General features: G+C 31.0%; 1 protein-coding gene across 1 annotated transcript in view; it reads left to right on the top strand.

Moving 5' to 3' along the window:
• The window catches only part of LOC123708583, a 58677-nt gene extending 38873 nt beyond the window's left edge, over window positions 1-19804 (top strand). The window contains exons 3-6 of the mRNA XM_045659363.1: window positions 7625-7802; window positions 8821-8960; window positions 17805-18036; window positions 19307-19804. Coding sequence (XP_045515319.1) covers window positions 7625-7802; window positions 8821-8960; window positions 17805-18036; window positions 19307-19407 — 651 coding nt within the window. The 3' untranslated portion in view covers window positions 19408-19804. The remainder of the gene's footprint in view (window positions 1-7624; window positions 7803-8820; window positions 8961-17804; window positions 18037-19306) is intronic.
• Window positions 19805-26055: the final 6251 nt, after the last annotated feature.

The raw sequence follows: 26055 nt of genomic DNA, 5'->3' as shown, positions 1-26055 counted from the left end.
CCCGACATTGGCAAAGAGCGGAATATCGTTTGTTATTAAGAAGCAAGGACAAACAATGGGTGACTGAAGATTAAAGGATATTTATGAATAATGAGTTAAGCGTCTGCCTCTTAATGTAATAATTTATTGGTATTGGTATATTGTAGTATTTTATTGGTATAATATTAAAGCAACATCGGTTAGACCTAATACGAGAAGTCTCAGGTGCTTTAAGGATATTCTCCTCACGAAACTCGTTACATTTTATTATCTCCTTAAAAATTCTCAACTGGCCCTCAAATAAAATGTTGATAGGCCATTACACAGGGGACTTAGTGCCAAGAAATTATTCATAGATCTGAAGTTTAATATTGGAGAAAATTTTTATATTGCGGTAAAATACTTAATGCGAAATAAAGTTTTCCAAAATGGGAATCGTTTAAAGATTTCAGGATGACTAATATTTATTATTATATTTCTAAACAGTTAAATTAAAACGCGATGATTGCCATGAGCCGTATTTCTATCTTACCATTAAAACCACGGCAGTATTATATGTATGCCGGTGGTACGAGTACAAAATAAAAAAACCTGCAATGTGTCTTCTCGTCAATTATATATTATCTATATTTCAAGGAAATAAAGATCCTTTGAAATTTTACATCGCATTACAACGTATGTAGTTTTAATATGTCTACAATATAAGATCTTACAGACGAAGAAATGTCGAGATATCAAATGAACTGTAGCGACTAAAGTGAACTCCCGTAATCCCCAGAGGGCTGCATGACTGGGTCTGTTTCACTCATAATTTGACTTTAGGCAGACAAGTAAATGTCAGGTGTCTCCTGGTAGTGGACTTATTTTAAACGACTTCAAAACTCAAAGGTACGACCACTATTTATTAACAAAAAGGTATGATACTATTAATTTTAATTAAGAATTATCCCAAACTAGTGTTACGTATTTTAACATATTGTCTAACTTGTTCTATTTTGTACCATATTAAAAAGGCTGATTAAAAATATCTCCGCAAAGTTCATAAAATAAAAATCAAACAAAACAATAATTTCCCTAAATAAATTAGTATTCACAAGGTATATTATAAACAATAAAAATGTCAAAAATCTACCATGTTTAAAAGTAATAAGCATTGTGTTTTAATCGAAACAAATACTTAGTCAATATGCATTTGCAAATAAAACACCAACTTTAATTACTTCTTGATAGTGTTTTTGGCATATTTGTGAATAAGAAGTCTTTATTTATTTTAAAAGTTTTAATGATATAATCAGTGAAAATATTATTTATTTAATACTAAAGATAATTATAATAACGAGTAGTTAACAGAATTTACTATATAAAGAAAGTGTAATAAAGCTTAACGGTACTCCGAGCTTCAAACTTCAAGCTAAACGTTGAATTTGAACATAAACAATTCATAATACAATGAAATTGTTTACGGAAAAACGTCGACAAACAAACCTAAAAACAATTCGCAGCGTTCCAGCGCAATTAATACTTGTTAGATCTACGAGAAATTTTAATGCTTCCTTTGTGTATGAATATTAATTTCGATGTTTAGCTTTGTATTACGTTTCTGAACGAGATAATATTGGTAACTTTATCCTAATCCTTAGGGCGTAAAGATTTACCTACGTCTCAGTCATCATTGCGATTTAATATTTGCTTGAGCGAGTGCAAATAACAATCTATCTCTTTTCATCACATCGAAAGCAAATTTGTCAGAAAGAGATAAGTACTAGGTATAATTGGGACAGCGCAGTTTTTTGAATGAGTAAATGTTCTCGGTTTTAATTTAGTCAAATCAAAATTGTTCACTACTAAGGCCCAGGCCTTATATTTTTATATCGTAACCATTTTTTATCTAATAGGCAGGTGATCAACCTTCAGTGCCTGATACAAGCCGTTGACTTTTTGCGTCTAAGGCATGACGGTTTCCACACGATGTTTTCCTTCACCGTACAAGTACACCGTACAGTGGTAATTACGCGTATAGAACGTCTATTGGCACACTGAGGCACACTGAGGATCCAACCTACGATAGTCACAGGCTTTATCCGCTAGGCCAACACTGCTCTTAGTATTCGTCTATACCAGCTAAAATAAACCACTTAGCTGTCCCGTTTCATCACAGCGTAAGCACAATGTAATAGAAAGCACTTTTATTGACAAGAGGTAATTTTTTTTATGTATTGTAGTTAAGTTTCGCGGTCTTTTCAGCCATTTGCTTGTTATTGCGGTGTATACACATTAACCTTATGATTTTATGCGTGTTCTGATCTTATAAAATTATGTTAGACTATAATGAAAGATAAAATAAGGTGTTGATTGCCGTAATCGAATATTATTGTAGCTTGATAGCAGATGTTTTACTGATTTAGTATAACGAAAAATGCATTTAAAAGCATTTAAATATGTATTACATATTAAAAATACATTATATATATATATATATATATAGCAAATATTAAATTTCAAATTCTATTATTATTTATCAGTATTTCATTATATATTTGATATAAGTATACAAAATAAAAATAATATAAAATAAGTATTTTGACTACTAAAACTAATGAAAGAAAACACTTCTTTACCGAATTGAAGCTATGTATTATTATAAACTTATATATGTGTTTTCTTTCAATGTGTAAAAGCTATATTAACAAAAGACAATATTACGAAAACTATTTTTTTGTAAATATTTGTAAAGAACATGTAGAGGCAAACTAAGCAACAAATTGTGTTATAAATATTTGTTTACATTTTCGCAATGATGAAAGCACTAAGTAAAATATATTTTAAATGACACAAATATAAAGTATGTACAATAAATATTATTATTGTTATTTTAATATAAATTTATATATAGTATACTATTAGTTATTTTTATAAATTCTCCCTACACTACCGATACAACACCTTTCAATTATTGTTAATGTTCGAAGAGTGGATGTTGATGCTTTTTGTTTTTTCTCTACAAAACAAATTATTACATTTATGTAGGTATTTTTTTTTTTGTCGTCAAGCAAGTTAAAAAAATAAACTTTCCCCGCGATGTTTGAATTATTACTTAGTCATCAAGTAGCGTGCGAAGTTTATTGTGTTGCCAAGTATAATTCTCTCTGAATATTTCACGTGCCAATAAATCTTGCGTTTATTATAGCATGCAACCTTTTATGGCTTGTGGTAGTTTCAAGTTAGCGACATATTTATTATTAGTCATTGTTCGATTAAAGAATTTTTCGTTTATTTATTTGTTTGTTTTGATAACATTATTACTTTCTGTGCTTGTATAAATAATAAGAACTCTTATTATCAGTGATATACTCATTTAAGTGTGTAATATTAAATATTATTTACACTAACTTGCATACAAGAAAACAATAAATCTAAATCCTCTATTTTTGGTAATAAATCTATGGTCGAGTGCTTCGAGCAGCCTTACCGCTTATAAGCGATATCGACCAGGCAGTCCATACTTAAAGTGTAACACAGAGAAGTGCAAAAGATATGTAAAATGCAGTAAGAATAATAATATTAATTATAATAATAAAATAGCCTTTTTTTAATAACACTGTTTATTTGGAAAAAAAAGAATAAAATTGATGTAGGCAGTCTACTAAATACTTAACTATCAATCAATCACTGATTATACATTTAATAAAATCGTTGGGCATGTGGGCATTTCTATCAAGTCAAACGCTTGTATATTTACACTGGTTACGCGTGTAATATGCGGGTCAAATTCAAATAGTTTGATTTGACCCAAACAGGGCATGCTAAAACCGTTTAAAAATATTGTAAATTTTGAGTTTTATAAATTACCCTACAGGAGGTAGAAGAAAATGATGTCCCTATTTATTATGTGCATATGAATATTAATAAATTCAATTCAACATTAAAACGATATAGTATCAGCTAATGATATTTTTATAAAGTCTATAGCATATATAGCTTAGAGCATGGCGAAGACTTATTTTTGCATCGATTTCTTATAATAAAAGTTAAATCAAGGATAGGAAATTAAATACTCCTTTTACCGCTTTAACTTCTTATACTTCACTGACTTTACATATAACTGTATCATGTCAGATTTACACTAACGAATATACCGTATCAGAATTGGTATTTTTAAGTAAAGTGTTTATCTCTCTTTTCACCACAGCATAAACACAATCTGATAAAAAGAGACAATAGAATTTATATAAATAAACAATTTTGCCGCAACGTAGCACTACAGCTGCTGTCGCTAAGTTTGAGAATCGCAGTGTAGTACATATTTTCACGCTAGTCTCTGACAAAGAAATTCTTTGTTTGAGAAATTCTCAGTAAATTTATTGCATATTTCTTCCCATGCCTATTTTTTTCAATTTTATTGCTGTACTTGTCGGACCTCAAATCCTATATCGCTGGACGACTCTCAACCTCAACGATAAATTCTTCAACCTTATTTTCGTTCATGTCCATGTTATAAGTCTATTGTACTAAAAAATACGTGCGCGCAAAACTAGTCGATCGATGAACTGATGCGTGGCCGCAGCGCTGCACGTTGCGGCAAATTTAATGGCGCCCTAAAAGCTAAATTTATGATCATTTTTAAGGCAAGGTGTGCATAACATTTGTCTGTAACGAAACCAAAGCGTTTATTGTTTTGCCTGAAATGGAACTCAGAAACTACTAATGTTATGTGCGGCATGGGGACGGTCTAAGCTATGAAATTTTACCTATTGTTAACGATAGGGCCTCAGTTGACAGCCGCCTAATAATGTACTTGAATTTTGAGCCGAAACGAGTATGCGACATACTTCCAACACATATTGGCATACCAAACCCGAGAGTAGCATTCACATTAGCAAATTCTTCGAAAAGCCCAAAATTGCTAATAGAAATTCCTAAAAAGCCACAACAGTTCTATTTCGAATAACATTTTTCCATTTGCATGCGATCCCGGTTCTGTTTTGGACAGTTGCGAATTCAATATCATACATTCTATAGTACTAGACAAGATGAGAATATAAATTTATAATTTTCATTTTGATTTTGATTTATGTAGTGACAATAGTGCTGAAGTGCGTACAACAAGGATAGCATACGTTTTTGGCCATCATAACAAAGGTGGAAATATATAAAACGTTCACTAGTTTCCTCCCCATATTCATAAAAACCAAAGCTTATTTCATATATCTGAAACATTCAACTATCTCATTTTATTACATTGTATTTTTCTATGGTGAAAAGAGAAAGAAACAATTTATGTACTTAAAATGTGTTAATAATTTAGTAATATACTCGCGTTCATATGCGCTAATTAAGCTTTTATTTAAAAATTAATCAGCCACATTATTAATAATGTAGACAAAAGATAGTCCCGTGATTACAACCGTGTTAGCTACGGTACTTTATGGAAATTATGGTCTGATTGAATTAAGTTTCACTCATGCATTCACTTTGTATAAAATTTTGATAAAAGTGTAATAAAAAATACATGATTTGGTTAAATATAAGCCTGATTATATTCATAACAGAGATACTATTTGTAATAAACCTTCACATAAATATTTTAGAGATAAACAAAAACAGAATGAAAATTTCTCAAATCCTTTGCTATTAACAATGCAAATAGCAATGTTTCCCTTTTTATCACATCGAAAACGAATTTGTCAGAAAGAGACAAATCCTTTGCTATTCCTATTTAATTATTTATATAAATTTGATGTTGCTTTCAAATGGTATTTTCGCGGATAAAATTCAAAATAATTAAATTCCATTTTAAAAGCGGCTAAAACAACGTTTCCGAATTTGTGAAATAGCTCGGATTCTGTAAATTCCAAGGAATGAGTCAAATCTTTATAATGGCTTATATAGGTAATAAGATTGTCCTTTATGTGATTGATATTCTTGGATTAGAGAACATTTAAGTATTCATTAAGTATTTCAACATGTGCGTAGTTTTTGAATTGTTTGTATGTTTGTGAGAAGTGTTGGCCTAGGCTTCACCGTGCGACTCATCGTTGAGGTCGTAGGTCACCCCGGCTAGCATATTAGAAAAAAATACAGATCTAATATATAGGTAGGGCCACTAGTTTATATATTTCATCGCCTTAATATATTTGTAAACAATTTGTGTTTACTAATCATTTACATAAAAGTGTTTGTTATTTGATTCATGCCTGGGATCGTAAAACGAATGATGAAAGGAAGTCGTATTTATAGTCTATAAAATACGCGAAACAATTCGTGTTATTATTTTATTGGATTTCCATTGGTAACTCATTCGTATTACCTTAGTTAACATTTTGAAATACAAATTTATAATAGGAAGGATCGGGAAATTTCGGAATTACACTCTGACCCGTTTACTTTACAAGTTTATTTCTAAAAGGTGACTCACCCATTAAAATGGGTGTCCATGGGCTGCTGTAACTGCTTTTTATTGCCCTCCCAGGGGTTTCTTTGCCCCAATATTATTTAAATCTTCTTAATCTGAAGGACGTAGTCTAGGTGACCTGGTTAATAGACTTTTAAAAACAACTTAGTGGATATTTTTAGAAATGACACGGAAGTAAACATATTTTTCACGTCAAATGTACGGAAATTAAATTCGCAGCTGCCTGCCGTAATACAAGCTTAGCGAACAGACATTTATTGAAAAATGTTACCGCAATATTAAGCCGAAGAAGCTATTACGATGAACTAAGTATTAGTTTTGTATAGAGTTACTGTCAAAGAAGGCTTTTAATAGTAAAGTTTCTAAAGTAAACGTTTGTTACGGTTTTAAAATGATTAAGATATTTATATTTCACTCTGAATGTATCTTAGAAGGTTAAGCTTTTAATGCATACGGCGAAGTTATGAGATGCATTAGTATAAGCACTACGTAATCCATTTTGTATTTAAAACAAGATACATACTTGTATACTTACATACTAGGTTTGCCTATTCTAGCTAATCTATGGTGATAAAATAAACAGCCAAGTGCTAAGCTGATTGAATTATAAACACACACATAGACATTTAATTACAGACTTTTGTAGGTATTTTTTAATATAATTGCAATACCATTGATTTTCCAATTTAATACCAATTTAATAGAAACATCGCTTTTTCTTTTTAGTAGCTTTGGTTTTTAGATTTTGTGTGGTGTTTTTAAACCGCTCTTTTACTTTTAACCAAACCTAAAATTCTGGGTTAAACATTCGCCAGAACGGAAAGGGAGACATCGTGAGGAAACCGGCTTAGACCGAAAACGTAAACGGCGTGTCAGTCACAGGAGGCTGATCACCAACTTGCGTATAAGATTAACAAATTATCATAAAACAGAAATCTGAAGTCCAGACCTTAAAGGTGGTATAGCGTCATTTTTTAATATCTAGCGTCAATGTCACTTGACATGTTATTGTCAATAGTTCAAGTGAGAATACAGTAAAGTGGTTTAGAATGCGTAAAAATGTGTTCAACCAACGTTACGGTATTTTATTTTTAATTCCAACATACATAGAACCAGTGCTTGATCATGACCCACGCCCAGCAAAGCTCATTAATTGAAAACAGTAATATCTATTAATATAAAGTCATCATTATTGTTTCTTTTAGTAAAAGATTTTTTTTATTTGCCCCTTAGTTTGAAACAAGATCCTTCAACAGCACAGGAGTATCAGTAATAAACAGTTCCTGTGACCCTCTTCTATGTGCAATCATGGTTAGACCTGAACCCGGAACTGCGAGTTACACGTGCGAGGTTTCCAGTGAGGGGCCACGGTTTGCTGTTGACAGACGATCAGCTAATATGACGCTTGCTGGTAAGAAATTAAAATATTTTAACCTTTTTAGGTACCATATAAAAATGTAATAAGTCAATAAACTTATTGTATGTCTATATAATAGTTGCTTGGAAGAGTTAAATCGGTTAAATTCGATGTCATAGATGTCACATATATTATCACACTACGAGTAAAAGTGGAAATAAACCAACAAAACACTTTTATATAAGCTTAAGAGTGAGTGTTTATTGCTTTCTATGTAAAACATATTAATTAAATTGTATTTAAAAGTGAACGTTTGGAACTGCTGTCTCAATCGTAAGCTGCCATCAGCTACTTTCAATATAAGAGAAATATTCAACATGAATTCCAATTTCTCACGATACTTTAAAAGTAATATAAAAGTATGCGAAAGTAAAAAAAAGTAATTATACAAACTGTACTAAGAATTCTTTTTTAATATCTCCAATAGAATGGGATATATCGAATGTCCGAGTTTATAAAGTATCCACTTCTGAAGAAAATTGTATCTTTTATAAAAGATGCTTAAGAAATACTGTCTGTTATTAAATCTAGTACTGTTGATTATTGAACTTACCTTATAATATATAATAATAATAATTTATCTTCACAGGTAAAGGTTTTGAACGTGCTTTTGTTTTTTTTGTCTTTGTAGGTGTAATGATTATATAGCACAATCATCATTGTGCTATTTAATCATTTCAATAAATTTATCAATACGATGACGGTGTTTGTTGGCAGCATCAGCACAGGTTTTTCATATATAATTTGGTACAATTTATACGAATAACTTATTTCTTTATGTATATTTTTGCTTCAATTTAATTTCAACGACGCTACGAGCGCACATTAACTTTTGGTTAACAGTTTGATTGTCGAGTTATTTATACATTATATTTGGCCAGTGTATAACAACAATGATGGTTTATATAGAGTTCTTAATACGTAGAAATCGTATTGAAGGCTCATTAAGATTATAAATAAAACTGTGTCGCTAGTTGTCGGTTGTTTTGTGAATGATAATGCATTTTTTTAGTGCTGCCGGAGTATGAGCCGTTAATAACGGGCTTACCCACCATAGTGCAAGCCGGTGAGCAAGCCTTTGTCAACTGTACATCAGACTACTCGCTACCTCCAGCCAGGATAGACTGGTTTGTCGACGGAGAAATCCAAGAGGTTTGTATGACAATTATTAAACAATTCTACATGAAGTTTAAAAGAGGTTACATTAAAACCTATATATATTTATTCCACTGCAATCTCTTTCGTTCAGTATAACGCCAAATTTTACTACTACCCAAACTGGTCGAGAATATTACAAATATAATATAACGAACATTTGGGTTAATATAATAACAACGCATTTATATAAAATTTCGACGTTGTATAAACGAATAATAATAATTAATTATGTTTATATAAATTAAGAAGATTTATATCAATGTGTAGTAAAGGATAAGAAGTAAATATTAATCTCTTCTGTAGTATAAACACTGTCAAACGGTTCAAATAAACGATCTTCTTTCCGGTAAAAGCAAGCGAATTTAACTTTATATACTTCTAGTAACTGAATGTCTGTGAAGTATATATTAAGCTATCTTGCGCAGTTTTATTTACTATGCCTCATGAATATCGGCTGGGAAAGGGTTTATATTGTCGCAAGTGTCATACATGGATTATCGTATCTTCGTCAAGTGAAACTTTATATTGACATTGGAGCAATTCAACAATACAATGCCGTTGTCTTGGATTTCATAGTATATATAATTTATAAAACAACTTACAATAACCGAAGTAGGAGTTTATCAATTGAACGTATCTATATATATATATTTATGTATATTTTTAACTATTAAAATGAAACAAATCAATTAATTTTTGATCCTTATAAGATTATAAGATAGATTTTATTAAGTAGAAGAATTTGAAGGTAGTGACTATATACAAGATAATATATATGCAGTGTAAAGTCCATGTAACGTCCCTCAATTTAATGACGAACTCCCTAAAGCGTCGAAATCATAGATTACATAGCCCATTCTCAATAACGACAACAATTGAGTAATAAAGTACTTTTTAAGTTGCAAAAAATTGTAAACTGCGTAGCTGTGTACGCTTTATTATCCTAGCCCGCAATAAACTCGACTGTCAGAATTATGAGTACGAACTTTCTAAAACAATAGTTTTTTGGGAATTGATAAATTGGGATTGTTAGCAGATGTAGACTGTTGTTGACTATTGTTGTTGTAATTGAGCTCAATTACAGTGTAAACTCTACATAACGACACTGAAGGACTGTACATTTTATGGCGTTAAAGAGTTGTCGATAAATGGAGAATGAATTATTACTTCTGGAATAAATCTGGATGATTAGTTATTGAGATATATTACAGATATTTTTGCTAAATAATAAAGGTATTTTTTTCTAATGCGAAATTTTATGACCAGGATACAAAACAAATGTTATTAAAAAATATATATTATTTATTCTTATAATATTTTAATGAACTTCGGTAAATTAATGCTTCTAAATTTATCAGTTCTCAAATCAATAGTGTAGAATAGACGAGAAGAACTAGCAACTCTCTGTCACTCTAAAATCGCCAAGTGTATTTTTTCGCAAAATGTTTGTGAAAAAAACATTGCTATTAAAAATAATTTTAGAACAAAGTAAATACAATGAAGAACGTTAACTTCAGACACCTTTATCTGTGTCGGTTTTTAGATCGGTATGAAGCTTTTATTAGTAACTGTCCACAGCATTGCTACAAAATAATAAGACTGACTTATATAGTACTCAAAAACAATGGTGCGAGTCAAATTCATTACACAAAAAACGTACAAGAAACGTATAATGTGAAAATGATGATCTCATTCTAGTTGGACACATATCGGACATACCACTAACTCAGGTCTCAGTATTTTTTAAACGGTCAGAATTCACACATCTTAATCAAATAGAAATGTCATTATTTTACTTAATATTGAAATATAATTATACGGTACTATCCGTTAACGTACTTCTAAATATCTGTTAAATGTGAATTATGCTAAATAATAAAAATATAACTAATACTTAATCATATAACATAAATTTTAGGCTTTCAGTTCGGAAAATAACGCTAGTACTACTAAAGTAGCCTGTATTGATTTTATATACGGTTTTAAATAAGTAAAATGAAGAATTGTCTTTTGTTAACATAGCTTTTACACATTGAAAGAAAACACTTTTTAAAATTTAAAATTATGTAACATAATTATAAGTTTTACATAGCTTCGATCCGGTTAAAAAGTGTTTTCTTTCAAAATGAAAAATGTTTTCTATTTCACTCACGTGCTATACGTTTATCTTATCAATACCGACAAGAAAACTTCCTTAACATATTTCAGACTACAAAGAACAATAACACATGGCGGGACTTTATCACGCACAAAACGCGTGTTAGCGCCGGAAGTGAGACGGTAGAACAGAAAGCATTTTGATTATTTCCGTCTGGGGGAAGGTGGAATTTTGCTCAAATCACTATGTGGCACGTGACGCCATAATGTTTGGGGAAATAAGAATGTTTTGGGGCATATAAAAAGCTTCCGTTTTAACTTCACACGCATGGTTTTTATGCGGTATTGGTATTTTAAAAATAATAAGTCTTATCATATCATACCTTAGAGGTATGTGAACGATATTGTCAAGGTAACTGAGTTGTATATTTATATTTTCCTGTTTTCTAGTTTTAACTTATACCTTATCATGTTCTTTTGTCTAATGATAGAAAGAAGAAAGAAAGGTTACATTATCTTCCTAATTAATAATAACAAGCAATGGCGCTCCAACCTTTTTAGGTCTGGGCCTCTGTATCTGTTTCATGATCATTTGTAAATTGAATAGGCAAGGAGGTGATCAGCCTTCTGTGCCTGGCACACACTGTCGACCTTTTGTGTCTAAGGCAAGTCCGTTTCCTCACGATGTTTTCCTTCACCGTTCGAACTAATGTTAAATGCGCACATAGAAAGAAAATCCATTGGTGCACAGCCGGGGATCGAACCTACGACCTCAGGGATGAGCGTCGCACTCTAAAGCCACTAGGACAACACTGCTCAATATTTCCGTAACTTAGAAATAGACTTCCTAAATTTTAGATTACATTATGTAGGTATCTCTAATTGTTCTTTATTTATATATCTTAAGAAATATTTATTGATATTAATCAAATCAATGAGTATTTAAACATGAATCAAAGAAAATCTCTTAGGACAATATCATTTTAATATTATCTTTCTGAACATGTCTCACATGTCATCTTTTATTCAATTTATCTGTTTATTTATCCGTTGTCGAGACGTGAGCGTTGAATTACATTAACTTATATCTTGGAGAGATGATGCGTGTTTTTCGAATTATTAAACAAGCAACTCAGTTCAGTTTCTCTATTGCCTCGGTGTCGTTCACAGTAAAGCCGTGTCCTATGAATAACGAAATTGCGAAGCGGTCCGGTACGGTGTGCCTTATAATCCACGCAACTCGCCAATATACACAACACCGCACAGCGTTTGATAAGTGTGATAATTTCAAACCTTCGAGACTTTTGACTTCCTTCGCGTACATATGTAACATGTGTCAGAGTTTATTAATATCATTATTATATTGTTAATTTAGAATATTTTTTCTAAAGAATTAATTTTATATTAAAAAGAGTGCTGAATATTTACATAATTTTCATTAGAAAACGCAGTTATTATAGTTTTATTAATATCGACACTTCTTCTATAGTTTGATGTTAAGTTTATGTGTTAATTCATTTTTAATTGATTAAACACGTGACTGACATCCATAGAGAAAATTTATTCGTATTAAAATTAATCTATGCTATAGTTTACCTATTTATGAAAGAGAAGAACCAGCAATGTACTCGCAAGCGTTGTGAGTGCCAATGGGCGGTGGTATCACATACAAATAATATAAGTTGAGCCTCTTATCCGTTTGCCACGTGTTCTATAAAAAACACTTATGTCCTCTTGAGCCTTAATATATATGTATTATTCACCAACACATATTTATAGCCAATATATTTATATAATATTTACAAAGTACAAAAACCCTAAAGAAAAAGAAAAACAGGTTTTAATACATTAAAAATTATATGACATTAACCATAAAGCCTTACTAAATTTAACGAACATTAAAGGAATCATAAATTAGCATTATAATTATTTCTAGAAGAAAATATAATTCTTCAAAGAAAGCTCTCTACGCTTTTATGTCAACACATATCATGAGTAGTTTATACATAGTACATAAAATATTTAAAGAGGTGAACGACCTCGGTTCAAAGTTTTAGGAACGAGTTTTATCAAGGTAAAATGTCTTTACGTAATTATTTTTGTATACATATGTCTCTGAACACGTCAGTAGGACAAGCACATTAATTTTCTTATGGCATGAAGACAACGCTTTGTGCCTGGTCGACTTTTGAGTCTAACGTGCTAAACATGCACGTTGCAACATCTTGCAATGTTTTCTGTCATATAAAGCAATAAACACATGAAAATCAATTTCCATTAATTTTTAGCCAAGGTTCAGACGGATACAGAACAGGTTAAGACAAGTTATATGTTATTACAAGCATTTTTATAATTGATATTTCAGATGCTTTCATATTCATACAGAAATTATCTTTGATAATTTAAAATACAGTCATAAACGTTACTTAGTAAAAAAAATCGATTAGCAGCCTATAAATCCAAGCTTGAGATCCTCACAGCAATAAATGTTGGACAGCACCGAATATAATTTTCCACTTCAAAAAAACCAATAGAGACTCAGAAATAGGTTATGTCACCAAATTATTTTCTTTCAGAACACTATCATTTTCGTTTTTCCCTAATGCTTTACAATTTTCCTTCAATTCCTTTTTCTTATTTTGGCGTATTAAGGAAATTAAAATGGCTGACAGTGCGGTTATTAATATCCGGTGTTGCAAAATATGAAGCAATATTTACTTTTGTCGCCTCAACCTTGCGTACTAAAATCATGTTATGGTTATACCATAGTTTACATATAATAAAATATAGTGTATGTATTTGGCGGGACATATAATGAACTTGTATAAAAAGAAAGTGCGATAAAATATAAGATAATATGGTTTAGATTGTTTGCATGTGCGTACAAAAACTATAATACTACTGTTTCTTAAATAATTATGCTTAGCTCGAAACAAACTTTAAGTTGTGCGATTCTTAAAGACAAATTTATAGCACTTCATTCAAATTTATAAAACTGCATATTTTTATACTGTATAATTTTTCGAGGTTCTTTGTTTTAATAAAACAAATTCAACAACGGCTGCATGCTGCTTACTGTAGATCAAAATTATATAACTATACAGTTTTCATTCATATTATCAAATCAAAAATTATCATCGTTTAAAAAGTGATAACTATTCAAAAAATTAAAATATTCAATCATCTAAAAGTCTTAATAGCTCTTAACATAATGGAAATAATGTTTTAATAATGAAAAGGGTTCTGCCCAATAAAGGAAATTAAAGCTCCTAAAACAATCATAAAGGCAGCCTTCATTTTCAAACCTTTAATAAATTATCTCAAATCATCATCGGATTACGAAAGTGTCAAAGTAACTCCGATTAATTAATTCTCGTATATTCAATTGTTTTATAGACTTTTATCATATCGATTTCAATTTCTATTTGCGTCTTTAATTCCAGTAAAGGTGTTTATATTAAATGTACTTACTCCTAAAGTATTTCAACAATAACAAATTGTAATACCAAATCATACAATTTTATATTTGGTTATCGAATTTTTATTTTTAATTAACTACTAAAATATTGTTTATATTGTATTAATTAATTACATAGATGATTATTGGGGATAAATGAACTTTATTTTAGGAATGAGCTTTTAATCGACCACGAAGCTTGGATAAGTTTCTACTATACATAAGCTTTGCCATCTTTTAGTAAGTTAAATGCTTTGTGTCATAGTTTTATCAATGCACACGACATTTATGGATAAGCTACGCACGTGTATTCTAAAGTATTGTAAAAAAGACATCACAACAACTCCAGTAGTACTACTACTATCTAGTAATTAAAAATGGTAGCGTTTACAGCTAATCGTTTTTAAAGTATACCCGTTTTGTATATAATATGTATTGTAGAAATCGATATTAACAAACAGACATTCCGAAGTAATTAGTTGGCATCGGTTAACTTGTGTATTAGGTAATTGATTATGTTTAGAGCACTTGTGAATTGAACGATTATATTAATACAACTAAAGCATTATAATTCTAGAATTCTCATAATGCATTATTATTTTGTACGAGATATTACAAATTTCAATTTTTTCATCACTGTCACTGTCTCTTTGGGTAATAAATAATTTATTTTCAAGTAACATAATACAAGTTCCGTTCAGTGTTACGATATACAAAATTAAACATTGCCAAATGAAAGCTTAGTAATATTAGGCTTTTAAAGTAAATTTTAATAGACGCCTCATAATAATTAACGCATTATATATTTACCAATTTATGTAAGTAGAACACGGAAAGGAAGCCTATATTCTTTGTTAACACATGATATGTAGTTTTATAACTGCATCATTTGGCAAAAAAATTGGGATTTTAAAATCATAATCGATCTCGTGTTTAAATCCCCGTGCCGAAAACGTGAAAGAAAATATTTCAATTGTTCTAAGTCAGAAAATTTGCGGTGTTTGCCGCGTATGAGCACATAGCACATAACACATAACCGCGTAGAGCCGAGTAAGTAGGTCCCCGTCCCCGTGTAGTTATATGAGTACATAATCAATCTCAATAAAGATCTCTTAATATATTGCTTACAATCAGTGCAATGGAATTAACAGAAAACCCAAGAAATAAAAACACAAAGCTCTATGTTAAATTTCAAGATTTCAAATCTTTCCCTATCTTAAATTACGCCTCCCAAAGTCTGTAGGAATTCTTATGGCTTCTCACCAAAGTACGGTATTCCATTAAGCGCATAGACGGACAATAGTACCAATGAACCGGACTTCCGTGTCTAATGGACCGGATATGCTTCGATTGAGAGTAATCACTCAAACACTGAGTGATTTGTGGGCAATTATAAAGAGTTATATTTTCTTATCTATATGATTGCGTTTGTTCTGTTCCAATAAATGTTCAGCTCTTCTGCTCAGTAAATGTAAGTCTGAAGTCTTCACAACCTCTTTGTATATTTATGACATAAAAAATAATGATCAAAGTAAATAATATATTCTATTTGACTCCGTGACTTAATAAGTTGTTTACGGCTCAACTACAGTTTATAGTATATACTTTAATGTTACAAGAGAATATTTTTTTCTCAACTTCAACCCAAACGTTTACAATTCGACACGTAAGTTCTACCTCTGTCGCATAGCTACCCCATTAAGAATCAATTTTGATACAATTTACGGAAAACATTTATTAAAATACGAACGGTGTAAGTATATATGTCTCACCAAACGCAGAGATTCTGGTATTATCAATACACCCTAGTACTGTCGGGGTCTTACGTAAATTAATTTCTACTTAAGATATGAAAAATAGTCTCGCGTTTTATTTCTAACATCCAATATTTGTTATATAGAAACAAAAATACATATGAATATATGTGTAACTATGATTTACACATGTATACTACAGAACTGGCATTTCGTTATTAGTCTCATTTCGAGCGTCATAACATTCGTGAATGTGTCAATATAACGTTAATGGTATTGCAACAACGATAAAGATAAAAATAAACAATATCGAGACAATATTGTTCAATCAGATTAACTTTCAATATCGTTAAACCTACGTAGAAATTGTTTATATATAATATTATTACTTTTAATCACAGACTCAGATAAATTTTATTCTACTCCGTTTGATACAAGCCTTTGTGTAAATATTTTTTAAAGGAAATATGTTTTACCTAAATTCTTTAGTTTTCTTCAAAGGAGAGTTACGTCTTTGAAATCCGACGATCACTGCCAATATTATAAATGTATTTGACCTATATTTTGATTATAGAACAGGTGGAAAACGGGTGAAGGCTCATCTGATGTTTAGTAATACCGCCACCCATGGACGCTCATTGTCAGAGGGCTCGCGAGTGTGTTGCCGGCCATTTAATAATCGTTACGCTCTTTTCTTAAAGGGAACGTATTGATTCGACAATATCTCAACATTCTAAAACGTAAGCCTTAGAAGTGTTTCACGTTTGAATTGCTAGTTTATAAATAATTTTAGCATTATACGATTCTGCATAAGACAATATGATACACGGCAAGATGTTTGACGCGATAAATTTATATTTATGTTACTATGCTAACGCAGGTTGTAAAGTGCGTGATGGTATGCTCTGTGTTGCAAAGTACTTCCACTATTCGTTATCTAAATATCTAAGAAATTCGTGGCCTACATAAGTTATGTTTATTCTTAATGTGTAAATTTTTTTGATTGCTACCAGAGTTTTGTATAGGAATTTCTTTACAGTCTGTGCGGAAAGAGAATCGTCGTGTGATTTCACGTTGCAGCACTGCTTCATTTTTGTAATGTTATCCACACTGTTACGTCATTATAGTTAGAACGTAATCATTTTGATATCAAGAAATTTAAAATATATTTTTTTGTGGATTAATGGAATGGAATCAGATAAAAATTATACTGACCAGACGCAAGTTCGCAAAACCGCCACAACAAATCTCTTTATACAAACTCTATCCGGAAATTACAGGGCAACTTCCAAAGGGTCCACAGAGTACAGAAATGTAACTTCAATATAACAAATTAAATTATTAAAATTGTTCTAATTTTAAAAATATCGTTTTAAAAAACACTAAGCGTAGTAATTAATAGTATTTTGGATACAGTCAACGTATATATAAATTGTTTAAGTGGAAGACTAGGACTATTGATCTAATGTATCAATGTATGTGTAGAAATTCTATAAAAAAATACATTATAACGCAATATCGTTCTTACAGGATCCCATAATAACTGGAAATACACACGTTTCGGGAGCTGATGGAGATGGCTTGCAGGCCTCGTGGCGCACACTTCACGTGTATCCAGATGACTACTCCACACATCGTGGCTTTCTGTCGCTTGAGTGCCGTGCGACGTTGCCGACCCGACCGCCAAACATACGTAGCATGGCCGTACGGCTATTTGTGGCCAGTCGACCTCACATATCCTCTTATATGTTAAGTAAAAATAGTAAGTATCTATTTCAAGAAGTATTGTTTTGGCGAAAATATCAAAAGTTCGCTAGTAATAAAATAAATATTAAGAGTACTTTCTCCTCATATGTCGCATTAGGCATAAAATTCTGTTTATGTGATCAGTTTTAGATTGTATTTACTATTTTATATTTTACAAATAGAATTTCATTTAGAGTGAATCGAATGCAATATACGCCGCCGATGTTACTTAATCAGCCTACTGCAACTTTGCCCCCTGTTCTGTACGAAATACAGGTAAATAAGCGCGTTAACGGCATCTCTTAAGCTAATTTTACCTAGACAAAAGAATTCGATTGTAACATGCAGGTCAAAGTAAGCTTATTAAAACAAACAACTAAACCTTTACACATAGTAATGGCAGACCATCTATAAGACTCATTTATCTATGATGTATGTTTATTAGTTCATAACAATCAAATAAACTGTATACGTAATACAGTATTTACAATTTTCTAAACCCACATAGTAATAATTAATGTAATATAAAGAAAATGAAATTATGATGTAAAATAAATGATGTAAAAATATTTAAGAGACATGTTATCGATAGTAAAGGTATAGGAAACTTGGGTGACATAATATTATTGTAGGGCAATGGGAATGTTCATGATATATTTCTGTTAGTATGTGACCTTGCACGATTTTCGTAACGGAAATAAAAGAAAATTATTAGGCTATTTTTAGATATCGAATATTACTTTCAGGACTTTTAATATTTTCGTTATTTATCACTAAATTACTCTTAGAGTGATCGTACAAAGGCTTCTGAAAACTGTGTCATCGGGTGTCAATAACAGGTAACTACTATCGCACTTTGTATCTACTATTCTACTATCGAACTACTATCCAGTGGATGGAAAAATTGTGAACAATTTATGTTCCACTGTCACATTTTTTTACTTATAGTTATATACATTACATTCACTTATAAATCATTTACGAAAGCACGACGCAAAAGTTACTCCAATAGAACACAATAAAAACAAGCATAGAAAATGTTTATTCGTTATTAGTTTTCTTTAATAAATCATAATCAGACCCGTATAACCTCGAGCGTTATTTTAGGTAGTTTTTGCCACGTATCACCACTATACCAATTATTAAAAGGCCACATTGAGTGTCTATGGGTGACCGACACTTAAGATCAGATGATCCCCCTGCCCCATTGCTGTTCTGTAAAAAAAAAGTTGTTCAAATTTACAAAAAATATATTTTACATTTATTTATATAATGTATATTTACAGGTGCTGTATCGAGAAGTACCGTGCATCAACTTCACTCTTGTTTAAGTATATGGACGATGTTATTATTGGTGACAAGAGAAGTGCCTTTGTTAGTAAAATGACTGTGACTCAAACGGATTATTATCAACTCTTGTGGCGTAATTTTCTGTTGCTATCGTCAATAACTTTTATTGTTTAGCCACTTATTACGTATATTGTAGTATTATAATGATTTTTCTTACTAATTTGTTTATTTGGCGAAATTTCGAGCCGTATTCCACAATTACAAAAGTTAGTGAGGAATACTGAGAATAAAATAATCCGATCTATAAAATTTTGTATTACGTCATTATTTTTGTAAAATAAGTCTTTCTAGGCCTTTCTATGCATTATAAATGCACATTTTTCTACTTTAATCGCGCACTATTGTACATAAATTAGTTTATTGGTTGTATAACAACGACTAATTATTGTATAATAAAATTGAATAAATGTTATTGAAATTCGGGTTAACGTCGAATAGGCAATTAAATAAACAATTTGTGTATTACATGTACTTTGTACAGTCGTTATTATTTTATTAGCTTATTTCTTCATGAGTAATGTAATAATTTTAAAAGAAGATTTAACACCAAATTTATTTGGCGAATATATGATAAAATAGTTAAGGTAAAATCTATTGTAAATAAATGTGCCAAATGTTAATCCTCCAAATAATAAGACTAAGAAGAAAACAGTAGGATAAATAACTGATGGTTAGAATTAGCAGTTGACAAATGCTGCATTCATAAACAAATCATCCCTTTTTTGCCCGCTTATGTCGTGGGTATCAAAAGTACGTTTGATTTTTTCCTAATTAATCTTGCCAGAGAAGCATATTCAGCAATGTTTGCCGAGCTTGGAGGCCGGTAAGAAACTCAAATAAATTGCAGTCTAGTATCTATATAATTGGGCAAAAGTCTTTTTAGACCATTCACAATCAAGCTCTATCACTGGCATCGTTCATCCACTGATTATCCGTATAAATTAAGGGAAGAGAACTTTAGTCTAAATGTTAAAAAGAGTAGGTCTCCAAATGCAAATTGTGTTGAGCCGCCGAGAAAAGAATTGTACACACTGTAATCTTGTTTTGTTCAATTAAAATTAAAATTAATGCTTACTAATTACAATAATATTATTATGAATCATTACGTATAAAGTATCAGTGCAGATCTAAATATGTACATTTATAATTGTTGGAACATTTTTCCAAAATTAAAAATTAAAATCACACTTATCATTTTATATAAATAAGGATTTACGTCTAAATTACTACGGTTTATTGGATTATAATATTGTTATTAATTAACGTATTTATTTTTCGTTAAAACATTCTTACATTATTATAATTATGATAAAACGTCCTATCATTTAAATCCCTTTAAAAATTGGAAACTTACAAATATTACCTATGTAATTATTTAATAAAATACCTTAAAATGTAAAGCTTATATAATAATATATGAGGGAAACATTATATAATAAAAGTAATTAGGAGGTAGAACACATCTCAACACAATTTTCAAATTAAGTGACGTTAGCCAACATTAAAATATAATTTTACCCGTTCACGCTAGCCAAAATTCCATTAAAAATTCCCTTTTTATACTCATTTTCCTTCAAGTTAACCCAGGGCTGGCTATAATCCAACTTAATTTTACTCGAAGAATACTTGCCATGTACAAGATTTATATTCACAAGTTTGATAATCTTTTAAAATTCCTGTTTTGTTTCTAAGCTCGGAACTTTTCTAATTTTAAATTTTTATTTTATAGTCATAGAATGACTGAATGATGTTATATATAACTATTGTCCATGTATATAAAGATATTATTTATATTATTTCAACAGGAATTAATATAATGTTTATAATGTGATTATCCAAGTAAACCGACGTAGTATAAATAATTCGAGCGTTAAATTTACAATTCACCATATCCTATTTTTTTAAATAAAATACAGTGTTGATTATACAAGTCAATATTGGTCTTAGGGACAATTCAAACAGCTGGCTGAGCATCTTATCCGATACTTTTATCTATAATTTTAATAGCATAGTGACGCAGTCGCGGCACTCGCTTTTCTATATTTCTGTCTCTAAGAGTTATCTTAGATGAAAAACTGCTAAAGTGAAGCATAGCGATTTCAACACAGTCTTTAATTTTTAATTTTCCGTTAGTGTATTTCTAATAAGACTTTCAGTAGCCATTAATTTTAATACAATTTACATTACGATACGGTAACGATAATAACAGTGTAATTAAAATACATGAAATTGCTTTACACAATACGCTCATGTTTTGAAACAAGTCTTGTAACAATGCAAAATTAGGCAAATATTAATCAAATGACACGTCATTGTATTCTGAGAATTAAAGATAAAATTGGTTTATACTAATGAAAGGCAGTGATCCTCGGGGATTAAGGAATTATCATTCATATTTCATTCATTGTTAACATAAAGCCTTGTTATACGTGATGCTTTTATTGGAAATGTTGATTTTAATATGCGTCTATTATCAAGGAGTAATGCTTTTAGTACTTGAATTTTTTTATATTCAGAGTAGGTTATTTTTTTAAATAATTCAATAAAATTAATCAATTATATTTGTATAAATCTTATTGTTACGTGGGTAACTCTGTAAATGTTTAGAACTGGCCAGTTAGACACATTTATTCGTAAAACTTTTTTAAATTTCAATTTTAGAGCTCTTTGGTAACCTAATGTAATTAGTCTAAAACTTCTTGTTACACGTGAAAATGAAACTAAGGCGAGAAAATTTTCGGTCAATGATTTATTATGACTTTCATTGTGGGCTTACTCAAGAACAAAGGTATGCTAGGCTGCGATTAGCATTTTTTAATGAAGCCTGATCACGTGCCGCTATTTACATTTGGTTTAACGTGTTTAAGCGTGGACGTAGCAATATCAATGATGATCCGCGTGAGGGACGTCATTTAACAGCGACTACTGATGATAACATCAGTGCTGTGGAACGCATGATAGAGGAAGATAAGAGAGCGACCTATCAGCAGATACGGGCATGCCTAGGCATTGGCATGAGTCAAGTACAAAAAATATTACACTAACATTTAGGCGTCAGGAAACTTTGTACCAGCTGGGTTCTCCATACTTTAACTGACGACCAGAAACACCTTCGCAAGGACTGGTGTCGCAAAATGTTAGATAAGTCAACGGTGGTGACTCAAATGTTGTATTTGACATCGTCACAGGTGATGAAAGCTGGATGCATTGCTCCGAACCCGAAACCAAAAGACAATCAGCTTAGTGGGTGCTTCCTTTCGAGGATCGGCCAACTAAGGTAAAGAAAGGAAGAAGTCAAGAAAAAAAAAGATGATTGCTTCATTCTTGAAAAAAAATCGACAGCAGCGCCCTCAACGCAGGATCCTCCTTCTCCACCGCAATGGTTCAGCGCACTCCGAAAAACGGACTGTTGAATATTTGACTATGGCCAGTGTCGAGAAAATAAGTCATCCGCCATACAGTCCTGACCTGGCGCCCTGCGACTTTCATTTATTCCCAGGAACTAAAGGTAAAATTCAAGGTATTCGCCTTGTGAGCCCTAAAAATGCGGTGAAACCGTACGTAAATGCCATAAAAGAGAGAGAGAGAGAGAAAGAAGAATGGGCCAGTAGGCCCAATGCAGTGGATTTTCTCAGTGGTTCCATTGAATGTACGATGTATAGAGAGGAATGGAGATTACTTCAAAAAACAATAAAAGTATCGGCAACTTTCAACATGAAGTTTTCATTTTCTAAACATTTTCAGTGTTACCTAAGTAAAATAAATTATGGCGTGTTTTTGAAATAATTTAATTTCGTTATTACAATTAGAGGTGGGTTAGCATTTGTGTATTTTAATGTTGTCGTCTAAAGTTTCAAAAAAGTTCGCTCATCCAAGTATAAAATTAGTTAATTAATATAAGGTAGTAAAGGTAAATATAACCCTCTGTTGAGAAAGTTTTGACAAGCGATAGCAAAACCAAACAGACCTATCTTCTATTTAGACAGTGGCTTAGTTGGACCGGCCACGCGAATGAATTTATTATGGCATTCTATTAAAGCTATGCTAAATATTTATTAATAAACCTAAATAAAACAATTAGACTTATTATATCATAAAAAAAATTGTTTCTGTATAAAAATGCCAATTACTGCTACGAGTCGTTTATGAAAACTCTGTTGATAGCTCTTTTTCTCAAAAGAAGATCGTAACGTATTTCTTTTTATGTTATTAGTTTCTTAAAAGCTACAAACAAACATTAACGAACACTACAAACTATATCCGGCCCAGGCCCCCATCAGATAAATTCAATTGTAATTTACGCTCTACTGACAAACTATTTTTTCTTAATAGAATCTATGTGAGCGTAGCTTGGTTGAAAATAGGCTTTATCCGACGACTAGCGCAAGGGCGTCTCTTGCGACACTCGGACCTCGGATTGGGCCGTTACAGGGTGGTCAATCGCCTGAAGGATAGGACGAAAGCTCACTGAAGTGAGCAAAGTACGTAATGGACCTCGCCTTCCCCGGTTAAGGCGGTTTTTTACCCTAACTTAAGTTTGTGTTGCATTGACGGCTTTTAATTTATCGTTAGCTATTGTGATGGGATCATCCGGATCCTTTAAAATGTATCGGGGGCAGATTCACACATTGACAATGTATAACTTGTGATGTTGCATGGTGTAGCCACTATAATAAAATGAATTAAATCGTGTTTTCTTAAAAGTTATTACAGTATCTCCAACATAAGTACATATAATACTGCCGCAATCAATAAACATCCCAAAATCGGGAAAAACGTCGCGTTACAAACGCAATATGCAATTACTTAGTCGTTCTCACATTTGCTTACTGGTTATGTACATTTTAATACAAAAAATATATAAACGAGAATCTAAATAACAAGAATATAGATCTGTACTGATATAAAACTCAATATTTTTTTGTAAAAGTGATATCTTTTCTTTTATTATTTAAACTGTGTATGTAAAGTTGTACAGTAAATTATCTAAATGTGAATAATAAAGTTTATTGAAAATAATTTTGTTTTTCTTCTGGTATTTTTTTTAAATTGAAATGGAATATTGGCAGCTTCAAAATCCTTTTCTTTTGAAACACTGTGCGTGTTTAGTTTGGCCATGTTTCGAAAATTACTTTTTCGTTCAACATGAAAATTACAATTTTTCATTTGGTATGATAAAATGGTAGATACAAATTGGAAAGTACTATTAAGGATAATCTAATAGGCACAACTAAATTTTTGTTTTAATTTGAATTAAAATTAAATTATATGGATTATTAATTCCATAATCCTGTAGCAAAAACGATGTATTGCAGCGTACAAACATGTACATAGATACATACATAGAACATGATTACATTCCTAATATATGAACTGTCATTGTCTGTGGTGATATCGTAGATTGAGATCTGTGATAGCCAGTCTGCTAAGGAAGAGCTTACAATGCGTTCCTTTGAGATAAAACAAGGTGCTTGAAGCAAGTAGCGAGTAGTAAAGGTAAGATCACACACTTGAATGTTTAGTCGTATTTGATGAGGAAAAAGGCGTAGGGCTAAATCATGAATATTTTTTATGTGAATTAAAAATATAGAGTACATATATTTGTTAGTACTAATACCTACTATATGCCTTGCCCTTTTTTATGCTTCAGTTGGTTATCTTTTTAGGCAACTTAATTAGATTAACAGTGTTCTGTTCAACCAAACATTGTCGACAAAACAAACAGGTTTTGCGATATTTTTCCTTCACGCGCTAAGTTCGGAAATAAAAAGTAAAGTCTGATCATGTAATTATGTTTATTCGATCGAAGAACAGTGTTCTTATATTGTTCGAGAAAACCGTTTAAACTTTATTTTATAATATATTGTTACATTATATTATATTATAATAGTACAGTGCAAGTGCTTAAAGTATAATATATTTTATTAGTATTGCAAACAATAACACCTTCCTATTTTTTGTAAAACCATTTTTACAATGTCAAGTTTTTCGTATTAGGCAAAGCTCAAGATAAATAAAATTGTGACCTAAGATAGGATTCCATTCCCATACGGGCCTTAAAATATATTATTTATAAAGTCTGAGTCTCAATAACAAATCCTATTGCTAAAGAATCATACAGCAGTGGCCATGCAGGCATGATGCCTTCTTCTTTACATATGAAACTCCCCTTAGTATTATAGTCACGTATTAAAAGCCTTACAAACTACAGGTAATCCAATGTTCGTACTTAGACAGGTTCTTCGAAATAAAGTTGAAACTTATTGTTAACTAAATAAAGTTAGCTATTCATGTTAACATAAGGTCAACGACATGCATGGAATTGTATAAACCTAAACCTATTCAATATTCTATACCATATGATCATGATTTCTACAAAGGGTTCATAAAGAAGGTAGATAACATAACGATTTCAATTATCATTATGATGTGTTCTTAAAGTATTAAATAGACAACATTTATGATATCTGCCTCTGTTCATCACGGCAAAAACACAATTTCACAGAAAGAGAAGAATGAGTACTAAAGTACAATAAATTGTGTAATAAGATTAAGTTAGTTTTTATAATAAAGGGTAATTTTAATACAAATAGGAATATAATTGTAAACTCCATATCATTTAAAATACCTAAATAAGAATTTATAAAATGCTACCACAATATGAAGAGCAAGTTAAATGAGAATA

This window comes from Pieris brassicae, chromosome 4 (assembly GCF_905147105.1).
Source record: "Pieris brassicae chromosome 4, ilPieBrab1.1, whole genome shotgun sequence".
Taxonomy (NCBI): domain Eukaryota; kingdom Metazoa; phylum Arthropoda; class Insecta; order Lepidoptera; family Pieridae; genus Pieris; species Pieris brassicae.
Note: the sequence above shows the minus strand (reverse complement) of the source record. Positions and strands in the feature narration are given on the sequence as shown.